Consider the following 21,787-nt stretch of genomic DNA (forward strand, 5'->3'; position numbering starts at 1 on the left):
TTTCTTACTTCCTCTGTGCTGGACTACCTTTTTAGGTTCTTGATTAAGAGCTAAAGCAGAAGTTACATTCCCTTTTTATAACTTCTCTGCAGCCTTTCCATTACCATGGACAGGCCCTGCTTGCTGCACAGATCTTACTCCTCTGCAGTAGCTTTTCCTTTCAGCAGAAAACCCCAAAAAAAACCCCAGAAATAGAAGCAAAGCTGTTACCATACAGCACCAAATAATTTCTGAACAGTTATACCCTTAAATGATCCCTTCTCCCATTAAAGAAGCAGAACAGAGAAGTGAGAATTCTTTCTCATTACAGCCTGGGATACATTTTACTTTCTTAACATACGGAGTAAACTAGAACTGTACCACAGGATTAAAAGAAAAAAAAAGTGGATAAACTTTGGGGAGGGAGGAAAAATGAACTTTGAGCATTCACTAGCTACTTTTTTCCCTTTTTTTTGTGCAGGTCAAAGCTGGCTCGAAGGCGCACAGGCCAGATGAAGTACTGAGTCCATGCAGTGTTCTCATCTGTTCTGCCCTCACCTCCCATAGATAGTGTTTCCTCTCATCTCTCTTTGTGATTCTTGATGGTTTCTCTTGTATGTAATCCTGTGGCTTAACATTCCCCACCTGCCCCACTCCTTCAGCACATTTTCTAGTATCCTAACCCTACCTTGTTTCTTTTCACCTGTACCAGAATTGTACTAGTAGCATGTGGCCAAACAAAAAGAGAAAAAAAAAAAAAAAAACCTCAAAAAACTCGAGTGATTATGCACGACTCTAAAAAGAAAAAAAAAAAAAATTTTTTTCCTATAACAATTGTTTTCCCATTTCAACTGACCTGTTGGTGTCTGTCCCACTGTCCACTGTCTGTCTAGACTGCTACAGGGTTTTCATTCAATTTGTGACTTGGCAGTGGTCATTGGTTCCCTCAGGGCAAAGTTCCAATGCCAGGGAAAGATAAATTGTTTAATGGAGATATTACCCAGCCAGGAACTACAATAGCTCTTCAGGCTTTCTGGATCCAGCCTCCAAGTTAAACTCTGTTGAAAGCTGATATTGGACAAATCTATCTGGGCAGACTGGATTTTGGACTTTGTGCAAGTTTCTGAGTTTCCAGGGTGCAGCAGGCTAAGGCATGAGCTAGAAAAATGTTAGGGACCAAAGCAGGAGGGGCTGGCTAGAACAATCTGCCTTTAAACTCTTGCTGTGGGGGTTGCAGGTGAACAGTGCTTGGGTTTCACTCTTTCCCAGAAGAGTTTCCATCAACCCTGTCTCCTCAGCCTCTCAGCTGAGCTGAGCAGACTGTGCTGATATGAGGGGAAATAGACCACAGACTGAAATATGAGATAAAATCCCCAAAATTTCAGATGCTCCACCTGTGTATTTGACAGATGGAGAGTGTTAAATGAAAATGAAAGTGCAGTTGGTCCCTGGATCACCATGGAGGGCAGATCCCCTCTTCCTCCTTTTAGTGCTGGCTCCCAGGTTCTGCAGGAACAGTTCTCACCTCTCTGGGAGGAGGCTCAGGGCTCCATGGCTGTGTCAGGGTAGCAGCTCTGCAGCTTCGTTCCCAGGGGCTGTTTGTGCATCCCTTACCTGAAATGCTCCCACATCACCCGCCTGTCCATGGAACAGCACCTGCAGCGTTCTCCAGGGAACTGCAGGACACTTTCAATTCCTTTTGAAAGAACTGATGAGTGTCTCCTCATTTCTCTGCTGCAGTTTTCATCAGCTAAACCCCACTGTCTTGAGAGTTAATCCTTACTGAGCAATAGAGCAAGTGGATTCTGATCCTGTTCTTGACCTACAGTGTAAGTTGTTCTTGTGGCCAAAGCTTTGGTCCTTGCCCAAGAAAGAAGAGCAGAATGAATTTCCTTTTGGGGAAGTGAACTCCTCTCTCAGTCAGATGTTAGGGAGGTTGAGGGTGTGTGTCCTTTACTGCTGGGTTATCCTTTCTGCTGTGCCTTGGGCACTGCTGGGGCTGGCTGTGATCCTGGCAGAGTTCTGGATTCCATGGAGGCTGCAGCTCCTTTGGGTTCAGGCCACGCGTGTGTGGGACTGGAATCTGCTGGGACAGGGCTTTGCTTTGTGGGGCTGCAATCTGCAGGAGAGGGCAGGGCACAGTGGGGCCTCCAACAGCCTGCAGGGCAAGGGAGCAGGGAGAGGGAGTCTGGCACTTGCTAGGACAGATCTTCACATATTCAAGGTAGTTCTCAAGCTGAATCATGTGCTCATGCTGTCTCTTTGGTCCTCAGATTTATTCCAGAACTGGAAGCCAGAGTGAGGGAGCATCCTGGGGACCCAGGAACATGATAGGGATGGGTTTTTTTGGGTTTTTTTTTCCTTCTTTTTTTGTCTTGTTTAACTGTGTGTGACTCTTAATACAGTGATGATATTCCTTTGTTATGCAATGATGATAAAGCACTTCCAGTGTGTGGATAAAACTGCTTGTCCTGCAGGAGGGCTCCTCACACTCAGCTAAGCTGATCTCAAGAATTAGATTAATTCTGAGCATTAAGTTATTGCTACCATCACCACTGTTTATATTGACAGTGGAACCTGTTTGAGGAGACGGAGTGATTGAGGTGTTGGTAGGCTGTGACACACTGAGAGCATTTTAACTTTCATCTGTTTCCTTTTTTTAACTAGAAGTAAGCTAGTTTTCTAAGTCTTTGCTTTGGATAAGCCAGAGAATGAACCAAGTGGATATAGGCATTGCACAAAATCATGATTAAGTGATCTTCCTTTAAAAGCAGGAAGAGACAGATGCATATTTTATACAGAGCTTGAAGTGTTACAGTTGTTGCATAAATGTCACTCTTCTTTCTTAAAACTCCAAGCAACTTCTGGTGACGAGGTCTGAGTGGATAATGGATCATCAGAAGAGCAAAAATCTGGTTTTAAGCATCAGCATCTCTTAAAGCTGCATAATCTGTGGCAAACTAGTTCCTCGTTGTGTGGAGTGCAAATGGGCATTACTGTTTTCAGGTCTGACATAAAGGCACACTAAGTTTTTTCTGCAATTACTGAAGCCTGTTTTGAGACATTTGGGTTTCCCTACCTGAAACTGGACTGAAACCAATCCAAGTTGTCTTTAAGGAGATAACAAACCAAACAAATAAACAAACAAAAAAAGTGAATTTCCATTCACTTCAAAGCTTAGCCAAATAACTTAGCAGATTTTTCCTTCCTCACTCTGTTTCAAAAAAGAAATTTCTAAGTTGGCTTCTCGTGACACCCCAGTGCCCATCCTTGGTTACCTGCTGTGTGTGGGGGTCCCAGGGTCAGACAGCTCTGGGGACTCGGCTCTGCAGAGGAGGATCTGCAAGGGCCTCCCAGCCCATGGGGACACACTGCAGGGAGCTGGGGGCATTCCCTGGGAAGGAAGTGGCAAACTGGGCTGTATTTGGGGTTTTATGTTGCTTGCCAGAAGGAAGGAAGGAGAAAACTGTCCTTTTTGTCCATTGCAAATTATGTTGGATCTTCCTGGGTATTTTAAAATTAAGCTAAACCTCCTTTACTGTGTTTTAGAAATGCACTTTAAGTACCTTTTTAAAGAAGATTCCTGTACTTTCGGAATACAGAAGAGAAGGGAGTGCTATTTCCAGAGAGTTTGATTTCCAGACTGCTGAGGAAAGGTTTTTTGGTCAATGTCTAATAGTCCTTATTACTGATTAGCATGGCCTTTCAAAGCAAAGACCTTACTTTTTGCTGCTTGTTACCTAATTTACAGGGATTTAATTTTATGTAATGTATTGTATATTTATACATCTGTAATTAATTGCACATTAGGTAAGAAAGAGGATTAGCTTTGGTCTAACACCCACTGGTACTGAGCTGTGGTGCTGCACACCTGCTGGGGTTGCTGAAGATGCAGCTGCTGGGGAGGAAGGTCCTGCTGCTGCTGGGAAGGTTTGCTGGCTGTCCCCATGCAGGGCCTGACGTGTGCATCTCTCTGTTGTAGTTACTCACCCGGTCTGTGCTCTGGCTCAGTGTCTGTAGCAGGATGTATTAACTTCGTGCTTCCTTGTTTAAAAACATCAGCTGTTCAAGAACAGGACTGACTTTTGTTCAGAAGGCCATTTATGTGTTCTGTGTATTTGAAATCAAAACTAGTCCAACACTAACCAGATGATTGTGTCCAATGTTATTTGGAACAGGATTTAAATTGCTGGGATCAGCTGTGTATTCAGAAGCCTGGGGTGGAGCTCCTAAGTCTTCAGTTCTTAATGTTGCAGGTGAATGGGCTGCCCCTGAGCAGTGCTGAATTGACCTCTTGCTTGCCTGGAAACCAGGGACTGGAAGCAGAGGGAGTCTTGAATGATCAGCACTTCCCAGGACCAGGTCTGAATTTTCCACTTTGCTTGTTCATACTTCATGTGCAGTTGGTTATGGCTCCCGAATTTGGACATCAGACATGCTCTTCACTGGAATACATCCCCTGGAATTGTGGTCCCCGTGCCCTGTTAATCTCTGTACACAAGAGAAATGCTGGATAAGTGGCCTTCTTGAACAAATCTCTGCAAACTGATTTCATCCCAGCAAAGGAGTGTATCAGCAACACTGTACATTAATTTCAGGTTTTCATTTTCTTATTTTATTTTGTAAATATATCGGGTATTTGGAGCTTGAGTATACAAAATGTAAATATAGTTCATGTATTTGTACTAATTCTGATCCATTTGCTGTATAGCCTTAGGTGTGCAATGCAGATATCTAACTGTGTATGGTAACCTTGCACCACTGAATTGTTAGTGAACGAGGTGAAACAATAAAGGTACAACCAGTGCATTAGCAGATAGAATGTGTGCTGCTGTCATTGTGATTTAATTACTTGTATCTTATGTCTATTACTTGTTTTTAAACCTGTGCTGAACAAGCCGATGCTTTCATGAAAAGAGATTTATCTCGACTGTTCTTGAGAAAGAAGGGGTGCCCAGAATTACGGTGAACCAAAAAGTTGATGGGCCAGGTTGCTGCCGGTCATCTTGTATAGAAAATAATGAATGTAGAATTTAACAGAAGCGGTCTGAAGGATGTGTGCGGGTTGCCGATCCGGCGGAGCGAGGGCAGCGCAGGGCTCGGTGCTGCTGCCATCGCCCCGGTGCGCACGGACGGGCTGGCGGGTCTGGCCCGGGCGCACCGAGACAAACGGCGGCACCGAGGGGCTGCCTGGGACCTGCTCGGCGGCACAACCCAGCCATTAACAGCAATTAGGGAGAAATGAAAACCGCGCGGTGCCAGCGGTGCGGATCGCTGGGAATAGGGGCACAGCCGACGGCACAGGGGCAGCGGCGCGGCTCCTCCGCGGGGACAGCGCGGAGTCCACCTGCCCCACCCCAGCCCCAGACCGGCCCGCGCTCACGGCGCCACTGCCCCTTTAAGGGGCGGGGCCTCTGGCACATCGGGCCACGGGCGGGGGGCGGGGTCTCCGAGAGAGCCAATGGGCATGTTCTGCCCCGCCCCGCCCCACCCGCTGCTGCTGAGGAGAGCGGCCCGCGCCGCCGGCCGAGCCCATAGAGCCCCGGGAGTTCCGAGCGGGACCGGAGAGAGCCGAGCGCCGCTGCCATGGCCGAGTGAGCGCGGGGCGGGAGCGGGAGCGGGAGCGGGGCCGCCATGGCCGCGGGCTGCAGCCGGCCCGCGGCGCTGGGAGGGAGGCCCTGCTTTGCTGCGGCGCTCTGCCCGCTTGCTCCGCGCAGCCTCCGCTCAGGATCTGTTGCAGTAACAGCTGACAGGATGAACTCAAGCCCCGTGTTCGGGAGGGTGGGCTGCCCTGGGTCTCGCATGGTCAGAACAGCCTGGCAGAGGAAAGGATGCTGCCGGTGATCTCTGCCGGTGACTTACTTGGCATTCCTGTCTCTCACATTCCAGAGCTGACATTGCTTTGATTGGACTGGCCGTGATGGGGCAGAACCTGATTTTGAACATGAATGACCACGGCTTCGTGGTAAGTGGGGAAACACTGTTGAGGAAGCCTGGCCAGTAGGACCGGGGATTAGAGCTGAGCATTCTGTGGGTGCTTTGCCCCCGCTCTTGTGGTGATCTAATGGATGTTATTTCCTTCTTTTAGTTATACCCTGTGCTGGCCTTTGTCCTGTTTCCAGAGCAGAGCAGCGGTGCATGCCTGTGCTCAGCTGATATGTTAATTATACTTGACTTTTCCTTGAAGTTTGCCTTGGCCTTACCATTAACCGCAGGTTCCCGAGGCGCTTGCAAAGACATGCTCAGGTTCATCCCTGCCCTGTGCCTGTCAGGAAGGTGGAAGTGGGAGAGCACCAGATGTTGAACCTTGCTTGTATAACCTGTAGTCTGAGCTATAGTAACTGTTCCATAGGCAGCTTTTATTAACATGTTTTCTTTTCCCCCAGGTTTGTGCTTTTAATAGGACGATTTCCAAAGTGGACGATTTCCTGGCTAACGAGGCCAAGGGAACCAAGGTGATCGGGGCTCACAGCCTGGAGGAAATGGTCTCCAAGCTGAAGAAGCCCCGTCGCATTATTTTGCTGGTGAAGGCTGGAAGTGCTGTGGATGACTTCATCAATAAACTGGTGAGCAGACATTCATTCTACCTGTGACTTCTTGCTGTGTTTTGGAGGAGTTTCCTCTGGCATTTCTCAGGTGCTCATCATTAGTGAGGCTTTGCATGGAGAAAACTGAAATGCTGATTTATTTTTGACAGGTGCCATTGTTGGAGACTGGAGACATCATAATTGATGGTGGGAATTCTGAGTATAGAGATACCACGGTAAGCCTTTTTCCAGCCTCAAGTGAATGAACAAAATACACACAGTTCTTCCACTCCTGGTCATCAGAATAGTCAGTCAATAAGATGCCATCACCCCTGTGCTCAGGAAAAGCCAACTGAATTATTTCTGCAAAATTAGATCACACAGCCTATTAAAAAGCAGTTAAGGACTGCACTATAAGAATGTTTTTATAGAATTTGCCCAGATCATCAGAGAATATTTTTTTGGCGTGTTTTAAAGAGTGAAGGCTTTTAGAAAATTTCCTTTTAAAATCTTAGGGAGTTTTCAGGGATTATAAGTCTAAGGATATTTATAGATTTGTTGCTATTTCTTAATCCTTCATGATCGCAGGACCATCCAATAAGACAGGACTGCTGGTTTGGCTGTCTTGGTAATGGAAGCAGCAGAGGAATTCTCTGCCTGTGAACAGGCTGTACCTGTGGAAATTACAGAAGCTACATTAGCCTATGTGGGGTGCTCACATGAAAGTATTGCATTCAGATTGGTATTTCTAGAACTTAGAATAAGTGCTCGTGTTTGTCTTCCTGCCCTGACATCCTGATCTTGGCTATGAGAGCTGGCCATGCCAGAGTGACAAACTCAGTGCAGCTGTCCTTGGGGATCTGGGCCTGTGCCTTTTCCCACTCAGAGACAGTGATTTGTCCTTAGAGTTTTCTGTGTTTGCATCTTCACTCTGCAGTGAACTCGGCACCTCCATCTTGTGCCTAATCTGCCTCCCCCACATCTTCACACAGAGCATATGTCACCTGACACTTAATTCCCAGCCTCTTCTGGCCTCACTGCTGCTCATGTCTATCTGTGCTTATAAGGACTTGTTTTCTCACCATGTTGGTTTTGCAAGGGTCCATGTCAAAGCAACAGGAAATTTCCTAATGCTCACTTTGTTCTATGTACAAGCTTTCTTAAGGCTGGCTTCTAGCACATCCAAAACAGAACTTAAAGCCTAATTTTACATCTGAATTGCTAACCTTTATGTGTAAGGCTCTGGCATGAAACAGAATTCAATAGTGCTGCTCTGCTCTTTGTTCCAGAGGCGTTGTAAGGAGCTACAGGCAAAGGGCATCTTATTTGTGGGAAGTGGTGTTAGTGGTGGGGAGGAGGGTGCCAGATATGGACCTTCTCTCATGCCAGGAGGAGCCAAGGAAGCCTGGTAAGCATGAACTCCTGTATTTTTTCTTGTTCAAAATGGTTTGCAACAATTCACATTGTGCACTGAGGGTGGAAAAGAGGAGGGTGTGGGTGTGGAGAGAACAAGATATGTTGCCATCTCACTTCCTCAAGGCTCCTGATTTCTCAACCTGGCTGGGGTCATGGGGCAGTGATGAGCCTTCATGTAAGGCAGAACAAAGGCTTTTCTTCCAGGAATCCACAGGCAAAAGTAGGACATACAGACATCTGAAGGGAAAAGGGAATTTTGCCTAAATTTTAAACAAGTACTATTTGTTGTTTTTTTTCTTTTGAGGGTGTACACACTTGGGAAGCTGCTAACCATGAATCAGGCAGCATCAAATGGCCCTTTAGTGACACATGATAAAAGGAGCTTCAGTACATGTTTGTACTACTACCGAATGCATTGATTTATTTGCAAGTTTCTGCATGCTGTGCTGTTTTATACTCATGTCTCAGTAAACAGCTGCACATCAATGTTCATATTAGACTTTCTCCCTGGTTGCCCATTCTCTGTGTAGATGTGGAAAGAAAAGGTGTGTCAAGGCTTTAGCTGAGCTTTAGTATCTCTTGATTCCCTGTCCATTTGCATTAGTGTTTCATTCCTGTATCAGCCTGTTCAAATCCATGGCACAAAGCCATCAACAACAGTAAGTTGCTGCCTGATCATCCTTTGCCTTGAACAGCTAAGTAAGGACAGCTGCAGTGTTCAGATGGAGAGGATCTTTGGGCTCCTTGAAGTGCATTATGTTTGTATGTACAGTGCTGGACGCATGACTTGATAGTCCCAATGTCTTGCAAAGTGCCTAGCTGGGAGAAACACATTTAATTGGCATTGCTGTGTGGATAAGTTATCAACCTGCCAGCTGCCCTCAGCCCAGGCTGCCTTTTGGCGGGTTACACAAGGAGGCATCATACAGATAGATTTGATTTGTTTTCTCTTGTGGTGTTTGTATTCCCTGCCTGTCTGCTAAGGTGTATTCTTTCTCCCCACAGGCCCCACATCAAGACCATATTTCAAAGCATTGCTGCTAAAGTGGGATCTGGGGAACCTTGTTGTGATTGGGTAAATAGTAATTTGTTACTGACCCTAACTGGGGATTAGATCTCTGCTTAGGCAGTTTGGTTGCTGAAGCTCAGGGATGCTTGTCCACAATAAACACAGAACCATCAGTGGTTGATTTTCTGGCTGTGTTCATTTCCAATCTGCCGTCTCTGATAACTCACACCATGCAATAGTGATGAAGTTTTGTGGCTGGGTCATGTGCTGGGGGAGCTAAATGGACCTGTAACTCACTGGTTTCAGTCATCACTGTCTTGGATTCCCTCCTTTAGGCAGAAGGAAGCCATGGGCAGGTATTAAACACTGGAAGTGGTGACAGTGCTGTTACTGAGGAGATTTTTGGATGTTTCTGGACAGGTGGGAGATGAAGGAGCTGGACATTTTGTGAAGATGGTGCACAATGGGATTGAGTATGGAGACATGCAGCTAATCTGTGAGGCCTATCACCTGATGAAGGATGTGGTGGGCATGGAGCATGATGAGATGGCAAAGGTGATTTGCAATTTTTAATGTTTCCTTTTTTTGTGCCATGGCGTCTGTCTGCCACTGGTGAGCAGTTGGGCTTGGGCAAAGCTGCTGCATTACATGAAGTGATTTTTTCTGACATGCCTCCTGCAAGGGTGGGGCACAGTACTCCTGAGCTTTACATGAGGTAGGAGCAGTGAGCACGGACAGCTGAATGCTTATAGAAGTTGTCTAAAACTCTTCCCATGCTACAGTTGATTTCTCCCCAGGAAGCACCTTCAGGTGTAGAGATGTGAATTACGTTGCCTGAAAAGAACAAGTGAAGTACTGAGCATTATAATGAATCAGGCAAAATATATAATCAATTAAAAGATATAGCAAGCTGGGCTGTGTATGAGTATGTTTATACTTTTTTCTCCTTTTTCAGGTATTTCAAGAGTGGAATAAGACAGAGTTGGATTCTTTCCTGATTGAAATCACAGCCAATATTCTCAAATTCAAAGACAGTGATGGCAAATACCTCCTCCCAAAGATCAGGGACAGTGCAGGGCAAAAAGGCACGGGGAAGTGGACAGCCATTTCTGCCCTGGAGTACGGAGTCCCGGTCACACTCATCGGTGAGTGTGCTTTGCTCTGTGCTACCTCCATGTGCCACATCACAGTAAGGAGCAGGGGAAAGACAGGCTCAGGAGTGAGCCCACAGCAGGGCTGGGCTGGCAGAAGAGGTGTAGCTGTTCCAGCCTTTCTGCCCTCGCAGCTCTTCCTGGGGATTTTTGCTGGACTTGTTTTTAGCCTCTTCCTTAATTGCTGGTCCTGTTGTCACACCTGTGTCTGTGGTGTCCCTGCACTGCTGTGCAGACTCAGAGGCAGGGGAACATTAAGTGTGCTCAGATCTTGTGATGCAGAGGAGCTGGAACACATCTGCAGCACATTTAGAGTGCCCTAATACCGCAGGTCCAGAGCAGGCTCCCATTGAGCCAATTAAATGAGTCAACAGGCTCTTTGCTCTCAGATTTGCTTTCATTTCTGTGCTTTCTCTACCTCTTTTCTCCTTGCATTGGCTGGTCAAGTCCTGAAGATAAGAGAAGTTATGTTCAGTAGCTGAAAGAAAGTAACTGCAGTGTAGCTGTTACAGAAACATGGTTGCATTCCAGCAGCAAAACAAGTTCTCTGGATGGTTTGGTGTTCTACCCCGGCTTTCAGTTCTAGACTTGAAACAGTGTTTCTTGCTTGCGCTGCTGACATTCTCCTGTTGGGGTGCTTGCAAAGATCAAGGGTGGAGGAGACACTCCCTGATTAGAGCTCTGCAGGGCCAGGATTAGGTAATGCTGAGCTATAGGGAAGTGTGAGCCATAGTCCTTGTGCAAACGTGGCTTTCTCAGGGCACTTGCTGTGTGGTTTTATTGCATGAGCATGACTTGCAAACTTCTGCTTGTAAAAGCAGAGTCATGCTACTCCTGCTTTTTCCTGACTTTCCTACCATGCTGCTCCTCCCCACTGTAGAAGGAAGTTCTTGCAGAAATGATAATAAACCTGTTCTGATTTAGGTATGATACGTCCTCCTGCTGTAGGGAGGATCCAGAGTCTTGTGAAAACATTACTCACTTTTCTTTTTTTTTTTTTTTTTAATTGTTGTTGGTTTGGTTTTGGGGTGTGGTTTTTTGTTTTTTTTTTGTTTTTTTTTTCTTTTCATATATCACAGCTCACTTAAATGGTGGAACAAAATGATAGTATTGAAGACTTGCATTTCTCCTTGTATCAGATCCTGAAAAGCAAACTTTTTTCTCCCTCACTTTACAGTACTGTCTTAATTTGCAAACAAGTACAACTTAACCAGTGTGATTAAGAGCTCATTGAACCAGCCTGACAGATATTTAGTAACCTGGTTAGTGATGTTAGAAAACTTTCTCATGGACTTCTGAATACTAGTGCTAGGGGCCTACCAGATTTGTGAACCTTATTTCATCTCATAAGTTAACCTGCTAATTTATTCTTGATTTTAATTGCCCTTGTTTTGCAGGTGTGTATTTCAAAGCACATCCAGTTAACGTGAGTTGGCATTTAAGGAACAGCTTTTTATCTTAAAAGAGTGATACAATACTTGTTGAAGTCTTCAGCCTTGCTGTTCCCTAGATTGCAGTGCAACACTGTCTGTCTCTGATAGATAGGAAAAGATTTTAAAGTAAATTCTCAACACTGAGAGCTGGTAAATGTTCCCAAAGGTAAATTTTCATGTGGATGATTTGTGTCCTTTATAATTTGAAAGCTGTATCAGTCAGTACTTACCCAGTGGTTGTACCGAGTGGCAGTGTTGTCCCCCAGGAATGCTGTTCAAGTAACTCATTTGTGCAGCAGTTTTTTTGCTTGTGTCCATGGCTCATCACTCACTGACACTGTGGTGCAGGAGTGTCTCAGGCAGGAGCAGTGGTGCCCAGTACTAACACTGGAGTGTCTCAGACAGGAGCAATGATGCCCAGTACTAATGGAGTGTCTCAGGCAGGAGCAGTGGTGCCCAGTACTAACACTGGAGTGTCTCAGACAGGAGCAATGATGCCCAGTACTAATGGAGTGTCTCAGGCAGGAGCAGTGGTGCCCAGTACTAACACTGGAGTGTCTCAGACAGGAGCAATGATGCCCAGTACTAATGGAGTGTCTCAGGCAGGAGCAGTGGTGCCCAGTACTAACACTGGAGTGTCTCAGGCAGGAGCAGTGGTGCCCAGTAGTAACGATCTCCTCTCTCCTCCACCCCACAGGTGAAGCTGTGTTTGCACGCTGCCTGTCTTCCCTCAAGGCTGAGAGAGTGCAGGCCAGTAAGCTGCTGGCAGGGCCCAAAGGGACTCAGTTCAGTGGGAACAAGAAGGCTTTCCTGGAGGACATCTGCAAAGTGAGTCCTGCTGCAGGCTCAGGGCAGGTTGGGCTGCTGGGAGTCCTGGGAGCAACTCTTGTGTTCATTCATGGGAGAACTGCTTCCTGCTATCAGACTGGGCATTGTCTCGTGATGTCCACAAAGCGTAACCAAAGGAGGGTTAGGAAGGGCCCAGAAGGAATTGAACTCTGAGCTACAGTGGGCAGAGAGAACTAGATGGAGTTCAGAGATCATATCATGCACAGGAGCTTGTCCACCCCTCAGCACTCCTGCCTTTGCCTGGGTTTTGATCTCTTGATCTCTCTCTGTGGAAACCAAACTTTTCAACAAGAAAGGATACTTTGGTTCTCAAATTAATGGAATGTTGCTACTGTACTGATCCCTATTGAGATGTGGGCTGAACAGAGCATGTAGACTGTGAAGTTTATTGTTCAACTTTGTGAGACTTCTCTTGGAATATGAATTTGATTTTTTTTTTTTAGGCCCTATATGCTTCCAAGATTATCTCATATGCTCAAGGCTTCATGCTGCTCAGACAAGCAGCAAAAGAATTTGGCTGGACACTGAATTATGGTGGTATTGCACTGATGTGGAGGGGAGGCTGCATCATCAGAAGGTAATTGAGATGAGGTAACCTGGCTGCTGAGGGGAGAAGAGCAGGCAGTTTAGTTTATGAGGTGCTTGGCTCACAAGCATAGCAATTTCCTTGGAAAATCCATGGAGTTACTGTGCTGGTAAGATTCTGAGAGGCTGCAGACAACACCAAAGGTTAAGGTTATGAGATAAACCTATTCTGGTGGCTTAACTGCTGAAAATTTCTTTGGTGTTTGTCATGTTTGGAATCTGAATCTGGCTGAGTCAAATTTTGGCACTGTTAGTTTTGGATTCTGGGCCTTTGTTGGAAGCTGTGACATTTATCCCTGGTTAACTTTTGCCTAGTGTGTTCCTGGGAAAAATCAAAGATGCTTTTGATCGAAACCCTGAACTCCAGAATTTGCTGTTGGATGATTTCTTTAAGACAGCTGTAGAAAACTGTCAGGTAAGTTCCTAGGGAAGGAGAGCATAAAACCAATAATTTATAGCCAGGACTGTCATGGTTCTTCCCTTTGATACTGACCAAGCTATGATTGGAAACTGAAGGTTCCCATTTTACTGTTACAGAAGTGTTTTAGGCAGGAATTCAGCAATTCAAAAGGACCATAATGTGAGGAGAAAAGGCCTGGCCTGTGTGAACATTCTCATCACTGCCCTGTGTCTTGTGCCTACTGTGCAGCTGGATTTCAGCTGAGCAGACCACAAAGCTCTGTTCCAGTACCATTGTTTGCAGTAGCCCCAGAACAACAGTTCCAGACCCACCCATTCTTTAGGCCTGTGTCTGTACAAACAGTGTCCTGATTTGGATGGAGCTGACAGGCGGAATTAAAACCACATTATCTGAATATTCCATGCAAATTACTGGGCCAGATGAAGAGTGGAACCGAGAATTACCCACATTCTGAAGTATCAGTGCTGTCCTCTTTATGCTCTTGGGTGAGCTTTGTTCTGTGCTTGGTGAGAGGTCCTGAAAGTGCCTCAGAGCTCAGAACAATCCCCTTTCCCCACTGAATTCAGGCTTTTTAGATGCTCTCACCATGTTTATCTGAAAAAACAGCATCCTTGCTTGAGGCTGTGGTTTGACTGCATGTCTCAACTGCTCTCCTCTTGATGTTAACTGTGTCTTAATTGCTATTATTTTAGATCAACCTCATTGATGTAAAATCAGGAATCTGCTGCTGTATTTGCTCAGACTTGGTTATTAGTTCTTATAGAAGATGAAACAGCACACACAGGTGTACTGGAGCAGTTCTTGTGCCTGCAGTGCTTCTGAGCAAGCACTGATGAGTTTCCTTTGCCCTCTTTTTCCTCTCTCCAGGAGTCCTGGCGCCGTGTGATCAGTACTGGAGTGCAGATTGGAATCCCCATGCCCTGCTTCACTACAGCACTTTCTTTTTATGATGGATACAGGCATGAGATGTTGCCAGCTAACCTGATTCAGGTAGGTACTGAAATCCCATCCCATGTTATTTAAATAATGCTTTATAGGTCTCAATGGCAATATGTCCTAATCACTGACGGTGTAGGTTGCCTAATATATTTCTGTTGTACCTGAAATTCCTGTCAGTAAGACACTTAGAAACAGCTGGATAAAGAACATCAGACATACTGGTGTGGCAGCACCCAGTGTGTGCTTGTATTCCATCTGTGAACTAGGGTAATGGTAGCTTTGAACCCAAATGGTTTGTGCAGAAGCATCTTTGAATGTTTGGATACATGGAAGTGCTTGGTTTTTAGATTAGTACCAAGCAGAAATCCTCTACTTGCGTTTCTGCAGAACTCTTAATTATTAGATATTAGTACATTTTTCATTGCAGTGGTTTTGCTAATAATGTGAAAATAATTTTTGAGTGTTCTGATATTGGAGTCCAATCTTGTTTCTACTATTCCTCATTAGGTAACAATAGGTGCAACTTCTAGAATTCACATGATATTGACATTTCTGCATCTGGTTTGTCTGTGTGTTCTCAATCTAGGCTCAGCGTGATTACTTTGGTGCGCATACATATGAATTATTATCAAAGCCAGGGGCATTTATCCATACTAACTGGACAGGTCATGGAGGAAACGTGTCCTCTTCTGCTTACAATGTCTAATGGAAGTCCTTCCACTCGGAGCCAAGATACTGTAGATCTCAGATATTTCTTTAGAATATCACTTTTTACTGTGTACTCTGCTAAAACTTGTGTGTGGACACTTTTGTAATAACTTGTGGGTATATTTCATACATATATGTATATCTCTCTATATGTATCATATAAGAAAACTAAATAAATTTAGTTATAAATATGTTGAGGTGTTTTCTTCCCACCGGTGCTGCGTCGCGGGGAGATGGGACGGCTCTCTCGGTGTCCGGGGCGGGGCCCGGCATGGCGGTGGTGCCGCCCCTCTCGGTGTCCGGGGCGGGGCCCGACATGGCGGCCGCGCGGCCCCGCCCCGCGCGCCGGGCGGGAAGCGCCGAGGGCGGGAGATCGTGAGGGCCGCGATGGCGGCGGCGGCTGGCGAGGAGCAGCAGCTGCTCGCTCAGGTACCGAGCGGCGCACGGCGCGCCGCGGCCGTGAGCGCTGTCTCGGCTGTGGTGGCTGGGGCGAGGCCGGTGTGCCACTGCCCGTCCCTGCCCTGCTCTGCTCCCTGCAGAGGCTGAAGGCGGCGGTTCACTACACGGTCGGGTGCCTGTGCGAGGAGGTGGAGGAGGACAAGGACGTGCAGTTCAGCAAGCAGATCATCGCAGCCATCTCGGACATCACCTTCCGGCAGTGCGGTACAGCTGCGTTCCCCGCTGTTGCCTGGGTTACCTGCAGTCGCCTCGTGGTACCTGGGTTATGGTCCATGGCTGTTCAGGAGCCACCGCTGGAGGCACAGGGCTTCAAAAATAATAGCACCGAACTAGGTGTCACCGGGGCATTCTCTTGCATTATATTTTTTTAAAGTACATGAAATACTAGTTCAACTTTTCACACCTTTAAAAAGCATTGTGTGGCTATCTGCTTGTGTGGTGCCTAACAACTAGCTATAGTCACTTCTTATAACTGACTTGGGTAACTTGTGTATTGTTTATTTTTTTCCCACTGTGTTTTAAAACATCTTTGTGTTTTCTCTAGAAATCTTTGCAAAAGACCTCGAAATGTTTGCAAGGTATGCACTGATTGTTACAAAGGCTTTCCCTTTTATGTTAGCTCCCAGATAATATTTAAAATATATCTTCTAATTCAAGCTTTAAAGGACTTGGTTGGCTGCTTAAATACTGTCTGTGAAGTTACCAAATAGAAATTCCCTGTAGGTACTTTTTGATTCTGGCCTCTTACGGTCAGTGTTGGCAAAAATGTTAAGGGGTGTTTTTTGATTTGATGCAGGCATGCAAAACGAACCACAGTCACTACAGAAGATGTGAAGCTTTTGGCTAGAAGAAGCAATTCTTTGGTGAGATGCACTCTATTTATGTCTCGCAACATTCTTAATCCAGTTAATTCCTAAAAGCATTTGAATGAAGGTTATAGATGGTGAAGCAAGTGTTGCATAAGCAATTGCATGATCTTCCTGAGGTAGATAGGCACAATCCAGTGAATTAGCCTGAGACGGCAAAGTAAATGTTTTTTGGAGTCTGTCATGTTTCTTGTAATAAGAATTTGCCCTGTTAAATTCTCCAGTATTTCTTTCTAATGTCTTGTGAATGAATGAAATTCCTCAGCAGAGTACTGATTAGCTCATTGTTCCTAGCTAAAACATATCACTCAGAAGAGTGAAGAGCTTGCATCAAGTAACATGGAGCAGAAGGAAAAGAAGAAAAAGAAGTCCAGCACAGCTAAGGGAGAGAGAATTCCTGTGGAACAAGAAGCAGCTGTGATTGAAAATGAAGATTCCAACATGGCATGATTTATCTTTAGAGTAATGATTCAGGTCATTTTCTCGTACTATCCTAGAGGAACCAGAATTAGCCTATTCATCTTACAGGTTAGCTCCAGGAATGAATCTTTAGGTTTTCAGGTGAATGTGATTGGATTTTTATTGTTTCAAAAATGAAAAGCCTGTCAGTATTCAGTAAGCTTACAGCCAAAATGCCTTAATTGCTTACAAAAGGTATCTGTTATTAAAATCCAAGTACTTTAAATAAAAAGTTTGAAACAGACTATTTTCACTGAACCATAACTCAATTCTGTGTTAATTTCTTCATCTTCTTTCCCTAATGTAATACTGTATTTATCAGCCCATTCTTTAATTATAGCAGCTGGTGGAAATATCAAAACTAGTCCAACAGTAAGATAAAAAGGCTTTATTGATATTAGAAAAAAAAAGATTTTAACAAATTTAAAAATAAGCCAGCTAATACAAAAGTATCATGATGCTACACTAATGATTAGGAGAATAAGACAGCAGCCAAATGCAAGTCTTCCGTCACACAGCCTTACAAAGCAATTATTTCCACCTTTGCTGTGTTTTACATGATAGCTCTTACACAGCATCTAAGAGGCAGGAGTTCCTTACAGGAAAAGCACTGAAGTTGAAGGACTTTGAATTTACTTTAGCTGATTAAATCAGTGTGAGAATTCAAGTTTCTAGATCCCAGGCTGGAGTCTCTCTGCCCTGATCAATAACAGTGCCTCAAAGTGTCTTCCAGAGATCCTCCATCCTTTTTACACTGAAAATGGTGGGAGAACAAAGTAAGCAACCTGCCTGGGGCTTCAGGAGCTGCATCCACCATTATCAGATGGAAGCTTCTGGCCACCAACCAGGTATTGTAAGCTGAACACTTTTACATGCTGTGCTTAGCAATACCATTGTCCTAGCATTCTGCAAAAAGTCAAAATCCCTTTGCTTACACAATTCAAATCACCAGAGGAATTTAAGCCACAGGACAATATCCAGATTTTAGTTGTTCCATAGCCAGACCACAGTATGACCAGCAAACTATGGTTCCCAGGATGTGTCTTTGCTTATATTGATTCTAATGCAAAAGCAAACCCAAACTGCAAGCTGCCCTGCAGTGTCATTTTCTGCGTTTTGCACTGGGCCAGTCTCCCCAGGGAAGCGCCTTCTTGCCCTTGGACGTGCTGCGGAGGGAGTGCAGAGCCTGCACCTGTCGGAGGCGCTTGGAGAGCTCCTGCTCACAGGCTGCCTGCACAGCTCCAGCCTTCTGCTTGTCCCAGCCCAGGGCCGAGGCCAGGGCTGCTGCGTCCTCCTTCAACACCAGCTGCAGCAAGACAGATTAACAGTCTTTTCTACTGACTCCCCAGCCACCAGCCCTCTGCTGACATAACAACAGCAGGAACCAGGCATCAAAGTTTAGTATTGGCATTTTGGGACTGGAGATGTTCCCAGCTTTCATCACCTATCCCATGGGCTAGTGGATTTCCAGAAATTTGCCAGCACTCAGTGCTTGGAGCTCTGTTCAGGCGTTCAAAGGAAGAAAAAGCAGTTACTTATTTTCCACAGCAGGAAAAAGCAAGAGCAGCAAGATCACAGCTTGAAAGAATACCTTCCTAAATGGTTACAGTTTATCTAGGCTTTCCTTTCCAAGCTATATTTACTTTTTTTTTTTTTTTTCCAAAGTAAGGAGGCTTTTATTTGATTTGGGATATATAAAAGAAACATAGCTAGATGAATAAGCATACAAAAAAACCAAAGAACTTTGCTGGTAGGACAGCTGGCTGATTTGGCAAAGACCAAACCCAAACTTATTTTATGGCTTTTTAGAGGACAGAACACAGTGTGTGGAACAGTGTCAGCTGGCTGTTACAGAGGAGCTCCAAGCCAGGGGTAGTGTTACTGAGGAAGAGAAATTAATTAAATTTCAGCACTTTGAAACAGATCTACTGACATCAGAGCTTCTAGAAGCAAGGACAGCTTCCCCTATAGCCTGTCCTTCAGTGTGCCAGAATATGGTTGTGTCATTCTCACCCACCTCTAGATCCTGACTGTCCAAGCCGAGCTCTGGAGCAGGTTTCTCCTTCAAAGCAGCAAGGACCTGGTTGCTTAGTGCTGTTGTGGCTGAAGAATCTGTGCTGCTGGTACCTATGTCAACCACATCAATCTCCTTCCTTGGTGCAGCCTGAGGTTCTGAAAATGAGCAGAATCAGTACAGCCCCTAACAAACACAGGACAGGAAAAGTGGCCTGGACTGCTTTGATGGTTGTGAGATTAATAAATACACATCCAATCTAGGTGCATCCTGGAACTTAAGAAATCCATAATGTTAAGGAGGACTATGTGACCTAAGCTTTTCTCCTGTATTCTGCTTTCAGGCTTTATGAGAAATGTGACACAGCAGTGAGAGGGCTCTGGTCAGAGAATTCTTACACTACACCTACTCCAGCATCAACCCCATTTAACAGTGGTGAACAAATTACTCACTCTACTTTATTTATTCCACCCAGTAGGAGCTGAAAACCTCCTTCTCTAGCATACAAATGCTCCCTACCTGCAACTTTGCTTAAGACACTGTCTTCAGTTTTCAAGGCCTCTAGGTAGAGTTCTAGGAGCTGCCTTGACTGACGCTCTTCTTCTCGTCTGTCCAGCACCTGCTGCAGGGTGTCCTGCAGCACTTGGATTTTGGTTTCACTTTGAGCAAGTTCTTCTGCCAGGTCAGAGTGTGGCACATCAATAAGCACCTTAAAACATTGAGAGGGCTCCTGAGTAACTCATTTCATGGCACTAATTGTAGTACAGACAGAATGTATAAACCCTTCTGAAACCAAGCATGTTCCACAAGGTTTCTTGCCATAGCAAGTCCCCTGAGTTCTGAGAGGCTGCAGTGGCATTCCATCAGGCAGCATTTTTTACTGAAAGCCAAAAGGCATCCAAGAAGGTGTGGAATCATGCGCAATTTTAACAGAAATCTTGAAAACTAATGGCAAAGCACTACTTCTTCACAGTGCATGGAAATACTCAAAGCAAAGGCAGTAGCCTGGCACCTGGGAAGCTGCACATTGGGGAGGACAAGAAGGGACAGTTATTGCCATGCCTCACCACAGACAGGGTGTTAAGCAGTCAGAAACTTGAATCAATCAGCTCTGGAAAGTGACAGCAGTTCTTCAAAGCCCTCTGAAGCAGACAGACCTGGCCTGCTGCTCAGCCTCTCCTGTGCATGTTACACACGTGTCTGGCTTTAAGGAATGAGCTGAATTCAGCTGTCATTTGGCCAAATCTCAACTTTTTGCCCTCCCACTGCCAGAATTGGAACAACACACTGTGAGGGATAGTTGGGGATTAAGAGCATCCTTGGACACTAGAATACTTCCCTTCAAGCAGAGGTTTGACTCTGGCACCAAGAGCCAAAAGCAGCAGCTGAATTAAGCCTGAGCTCTTGTTTATTGATTCTGTTCTCTGCGGAGAAATGGATGATGGGCAGATGCAAGGACAGGGACTGGGGTTTCCCCACTGTACCTGAAGGTCTTCTTCAGACATCAGGATGATATTGGACAGGTCATCCTTCAGCTGCCTGGCCAGCTGCTTCCACTTCTCAGCAGCACTGTCCACTTCATCCACAGACTCCGAGAGCCAGGATGTTCCACTGTCTGACACAAGAGTCACCAGTTCATGGGTCATTCCTGATCACCTGACACTGCCTAATGGCAGTAGGTGTATACCAAACACACCTCCCCTTCCAGCTTCCTCACTCACAGCATACCTAAGCTTTTGCCAGACCATTTCTCGTCCTTGGCCAGTGCCACAAACTTGGTGTTAGATGGCAAACACAAGAAGTAATCCTCGTCATCCACAATGGTTCCATCTTCTGCCAGCACCAAGGTGATGGGTTCCCGGGCCTTGTCAATAGCCAGAACACCACAAGCTGCAGAACAGAAAAAATACTTAACAGAATGATAAAAGTGACACTGCCCTTTTATTACCCCCAGCACAAAAGACAGGCAACTCTCAGTGACTGAAGCTGGAGACTGACACCTGTCTCCTCACAGTGCTGCACATTAGCTGGATCCCACAGCAGGTCCCAGCAGGGCTCCCAACCGGTCCCACAGCGAGTCCCGGTAGATCCCACAGCAAGTCCCACAGGGGGGCTCACACTGTGTCCCACAGGCAGTCCTACAGCCGGTCCCACAGTGGGTCCCACTGCGGATCCCACAGCGGGTCCCAGCGGGCTCCCAACCAGTCCCACAGCAGGTCCCACAGCCGGTCCCACAGGGGATACCACAGCGGATCCCACAGCCGGTCCCAGCGGGCTCCCAACCAGTCCCACAGCCGGTCCCACAGCAGACCCCACAGCCGGTCCCACAGCGGATCCCACAGCTGGTCCTACAGCGGATCCCACAGCCGGTCCCACAGCCGGTCCCAGCGGGCTCCCAACCAGTCCCACAGCCGGTCCCACAGCAGACCCCACAGCCGGTCCCACAGCGGATCCCACAGCCGGTCCCACAGCCGGTCCCACAGCTGGTCCTACAGCGGATCCCACAGCCGGTCCCACAGCCGGTCCCAGCGGGCTCCCAACCAGTCCCACAGCCGGTCTCACAGCAGATCCCAAAGCCAGTCCCACAGCGGGTCCCACAGCCGGTCCCAGCGGGCTCCCAACCGGTCCCACAGCCGGTCCCACAGCCGGTCCCTCAGCGGGTCCCGCCGCCCACCTTTGTCGCGCAGTTCCCTCAGGCAGGACGCGGCCACGCCGTGCTGCTCCAGCCCGTCCCGCCGCCGCACCACACACCGCTTCAGACGCGCCGCCATCAGCTCTGCTCGGCAGTGCCCCAGCGGCTTTTCCCGGATGGGAAGGCGCTGCTGCCGGCGATCCGACCGGCCCGGCCCGGCCCGGCCCGGTCCGCCTGAGGCCGGGCACTCACGGCACCGGCGGCGCCCCCGCGGGAACCATCGCGGCGCCGGCGCTCGACTGGCCGTGCCTGGGAGCGGAGCGGAGGGGGCGCTGCAGCG

General features: G+C 46.6%; 4 protein-coding genes across 11 annotated transcripts in view; 3 read left to right on the plus strand and 1 right to left on the minus strand.

Moving 5' to 3' along the window:
* Positions 1–4,801, plus strand: part of KIF1B (kinesin family member 1B) — a 96,818-nt gene extending 92,017 nt beyond the window's left edge. For all 5 annotated transcript variants that reach the window (XM_056508205.1, XM_056508207.1, XM_056508203.1 and 2 more), the window contains one exon: positions 461–4,801. In XM_056508205.1, coding sequence (XP_056364180.1) covers positions 461–503 — 43 coding nt within the window. In that variant the 3' untranslated portion in view covers positions 504–4,801. The remainder of the gene's footprint in view (positions 1–460) is intronic.
* Positions 4,802–5,435: 634 nt separating this feature from the next.
* On the plus strand, positions 5,436–15,208 carry PGD (phosphogluconate dehydrogenase). The gene is made up of 13 exons (XM_056508210.1): positions 5,436–5,573; positions 5,869–5,944; positions 6,366–6,545; positions 6,677–6,742; positions 7,796–7,914; positions 8,928–8,997; positions 9,352–9,486; positions 9,887–10,076; positions 12,213–12,343; positions 12,808–12,941; positions 13,265–13,364; positions 14,238–14,360; positions 14,896–15,208. The coding sequence occupies exons 1-13, from the start codon at positions 5,566–5,568 to the stop codon at positions 15,013–15,015; spliced, it is 1,452 nt and encodes a 483-aa protein (XP_056364185.1). The 5' UTR covers positions 5,436–5,565; the 3' UTR covers positions 15,016–15,208.
* A 27-nt stretch (positions 15,209–15,235) lies between these two features.
* Positions 15,236–17,045, plus strand: CENPS (centromere protein S). 2 transcript variants are annotated; one of them, XM_056508216.1, is made up of 5 exons: positions 15,318–15,446; positions 15,557–15,680; positions 16,021–16,054; positions 16,273–16,339; positions 16,637–17,045. In XM_056508216.1, exons 1-5 carry the CDS (start codon positions 15,405–15,407, stop codon positions 16,790–16,792), a joined length of 423 nt encoding a protein of 140 aa, XP_056364191.1. In that variant the 5' UTR covers positions 15,318–15,404; the 3' UTR covers positions 16,793–17,045. The 2 variants fall into 2 exon arrangements, with proteins under 2 accessions (XP_056364190.1, XP_056364191.1); XM_056508215.1 differs by having other exon boundaries at positions 15,236–15,680.
* A 128-nt stretch (positions 17,046–17,173) lies between these two features.
* On the minus strand, positions 17,174–21,763 carry DFFA (DNA fragmentation factor subunit alpha). Of its 3 annotated transcripts, none has more exons than XM_056508212.1 (6): positions 21,490–21,763; positions 20,544–20,705; positions 20,300–20,430; positions 19,335–19,524; positions 18,819–18,973; positions 17,174–18,107 (listed from the first exon to the last, which is right to left on the minus strand). In XM_056508212.1, the coding sequence occupies exons 1-6, from the start codon at positions 21,584–21,586 to the stop codon at positions 17,904–17,906; spliced, it is 939 nt and encodes a 312-aa protein (XP_056364187.1). In that variant the 5' UTR covers positions 21,587–21,763; the 3' UTR covers positions 17,174–17,903. The 3 variants fall into 3 exon arrangements, with proteins under 3 accessions (XP_056364187.1, XP_056364188.1, XP_056364189.1); XM_056508213.1 differs by having other exon boundaries at positions 17,174–18,301; positions 21,490–21,742; XM_056508214.1 differs by lacking the exon at positions 17,174–18,107 and adding an exon at positions 18,308–18,682 and having other exon boundaries at positions 21,490–21,738.
* Between the last annotated feature and the right edge of the window lie 24 nt (positions 21,764–21,787).

Source organism: Oenanthe melanoleuca, chromosome 21 (genome assembly GCF_029582105.1).
Source record: "Oenanthe melanoleuca isolate GR-GAL-2019-014 chromosome 21, OMel1.0, whole genome shotgun sequence".
In the NCBI taxonomy this organism is placed as follows: domain Eukaryota; kingdom Metazoa; phylum Chordata; class Aves; order Passeriformes; family Muscicapidae; genus Oenanthe; species Oenanthe melanoleuca.

Coding starts and splice junctions, on each gene's coding strand:
- PGD (XM_056508210.1), top strand. Junction 6,546..6,676: donor ATGACTTCATCAATAAACTG/GTGAGCAGACAT, acceptor TATTTTTGACAG/GTGCCATTGTTGGAGACTGG. Junction 12,942..13,264: donor GGAGGCTGCATCATCAGAAG/GTAATTGAGATG, acceptor ACTTTTGCCTAG/TGTGTTCCTGGGAAAAATCA.
- CENPS (XM_056508215.1), top strand. CDS start 15,251: ATGGGACGGCTCTCTCGGTGTCCGGGGCGGGGCCCGGCATGGCGGTGG. Junction 15,681..16,020: donor CATCACCTTCCGGCAGTGCG/GTACAGCTGCGT, acceptor TGTTTTCTCTAG/AAATCTTTGCAAAAGACCTC. Junction 16,340..16,636: donor CTAGAAGAAGCAATTCTTTG/GTGAGATGCACT, acceptor CATTGTTCCTAG/CTAAAACATATCACTCAGAA.
- DFFA (XM_056508212.1), bottom strand. CDS start 21,586: ATGGCGGCGCGTCTGAAGCGGTGTGTGGTGCGGCGGCGGGACGGGCTG. Junction 20,706..21,489: donor GAGGGAACTGCGCGACAAAG/GTGGGCGGCGGG, acceptor TCTGTTCTGCAG/CTTGTGGTGTTCTGGCTATT. Junction 19,525..20,299: donor TGTCTGAAGAAGACCTTCAG/GTACAGTGGGGA, acceptor CAATGTTTTAAG/GTGCTTATTGATGTGCCACA.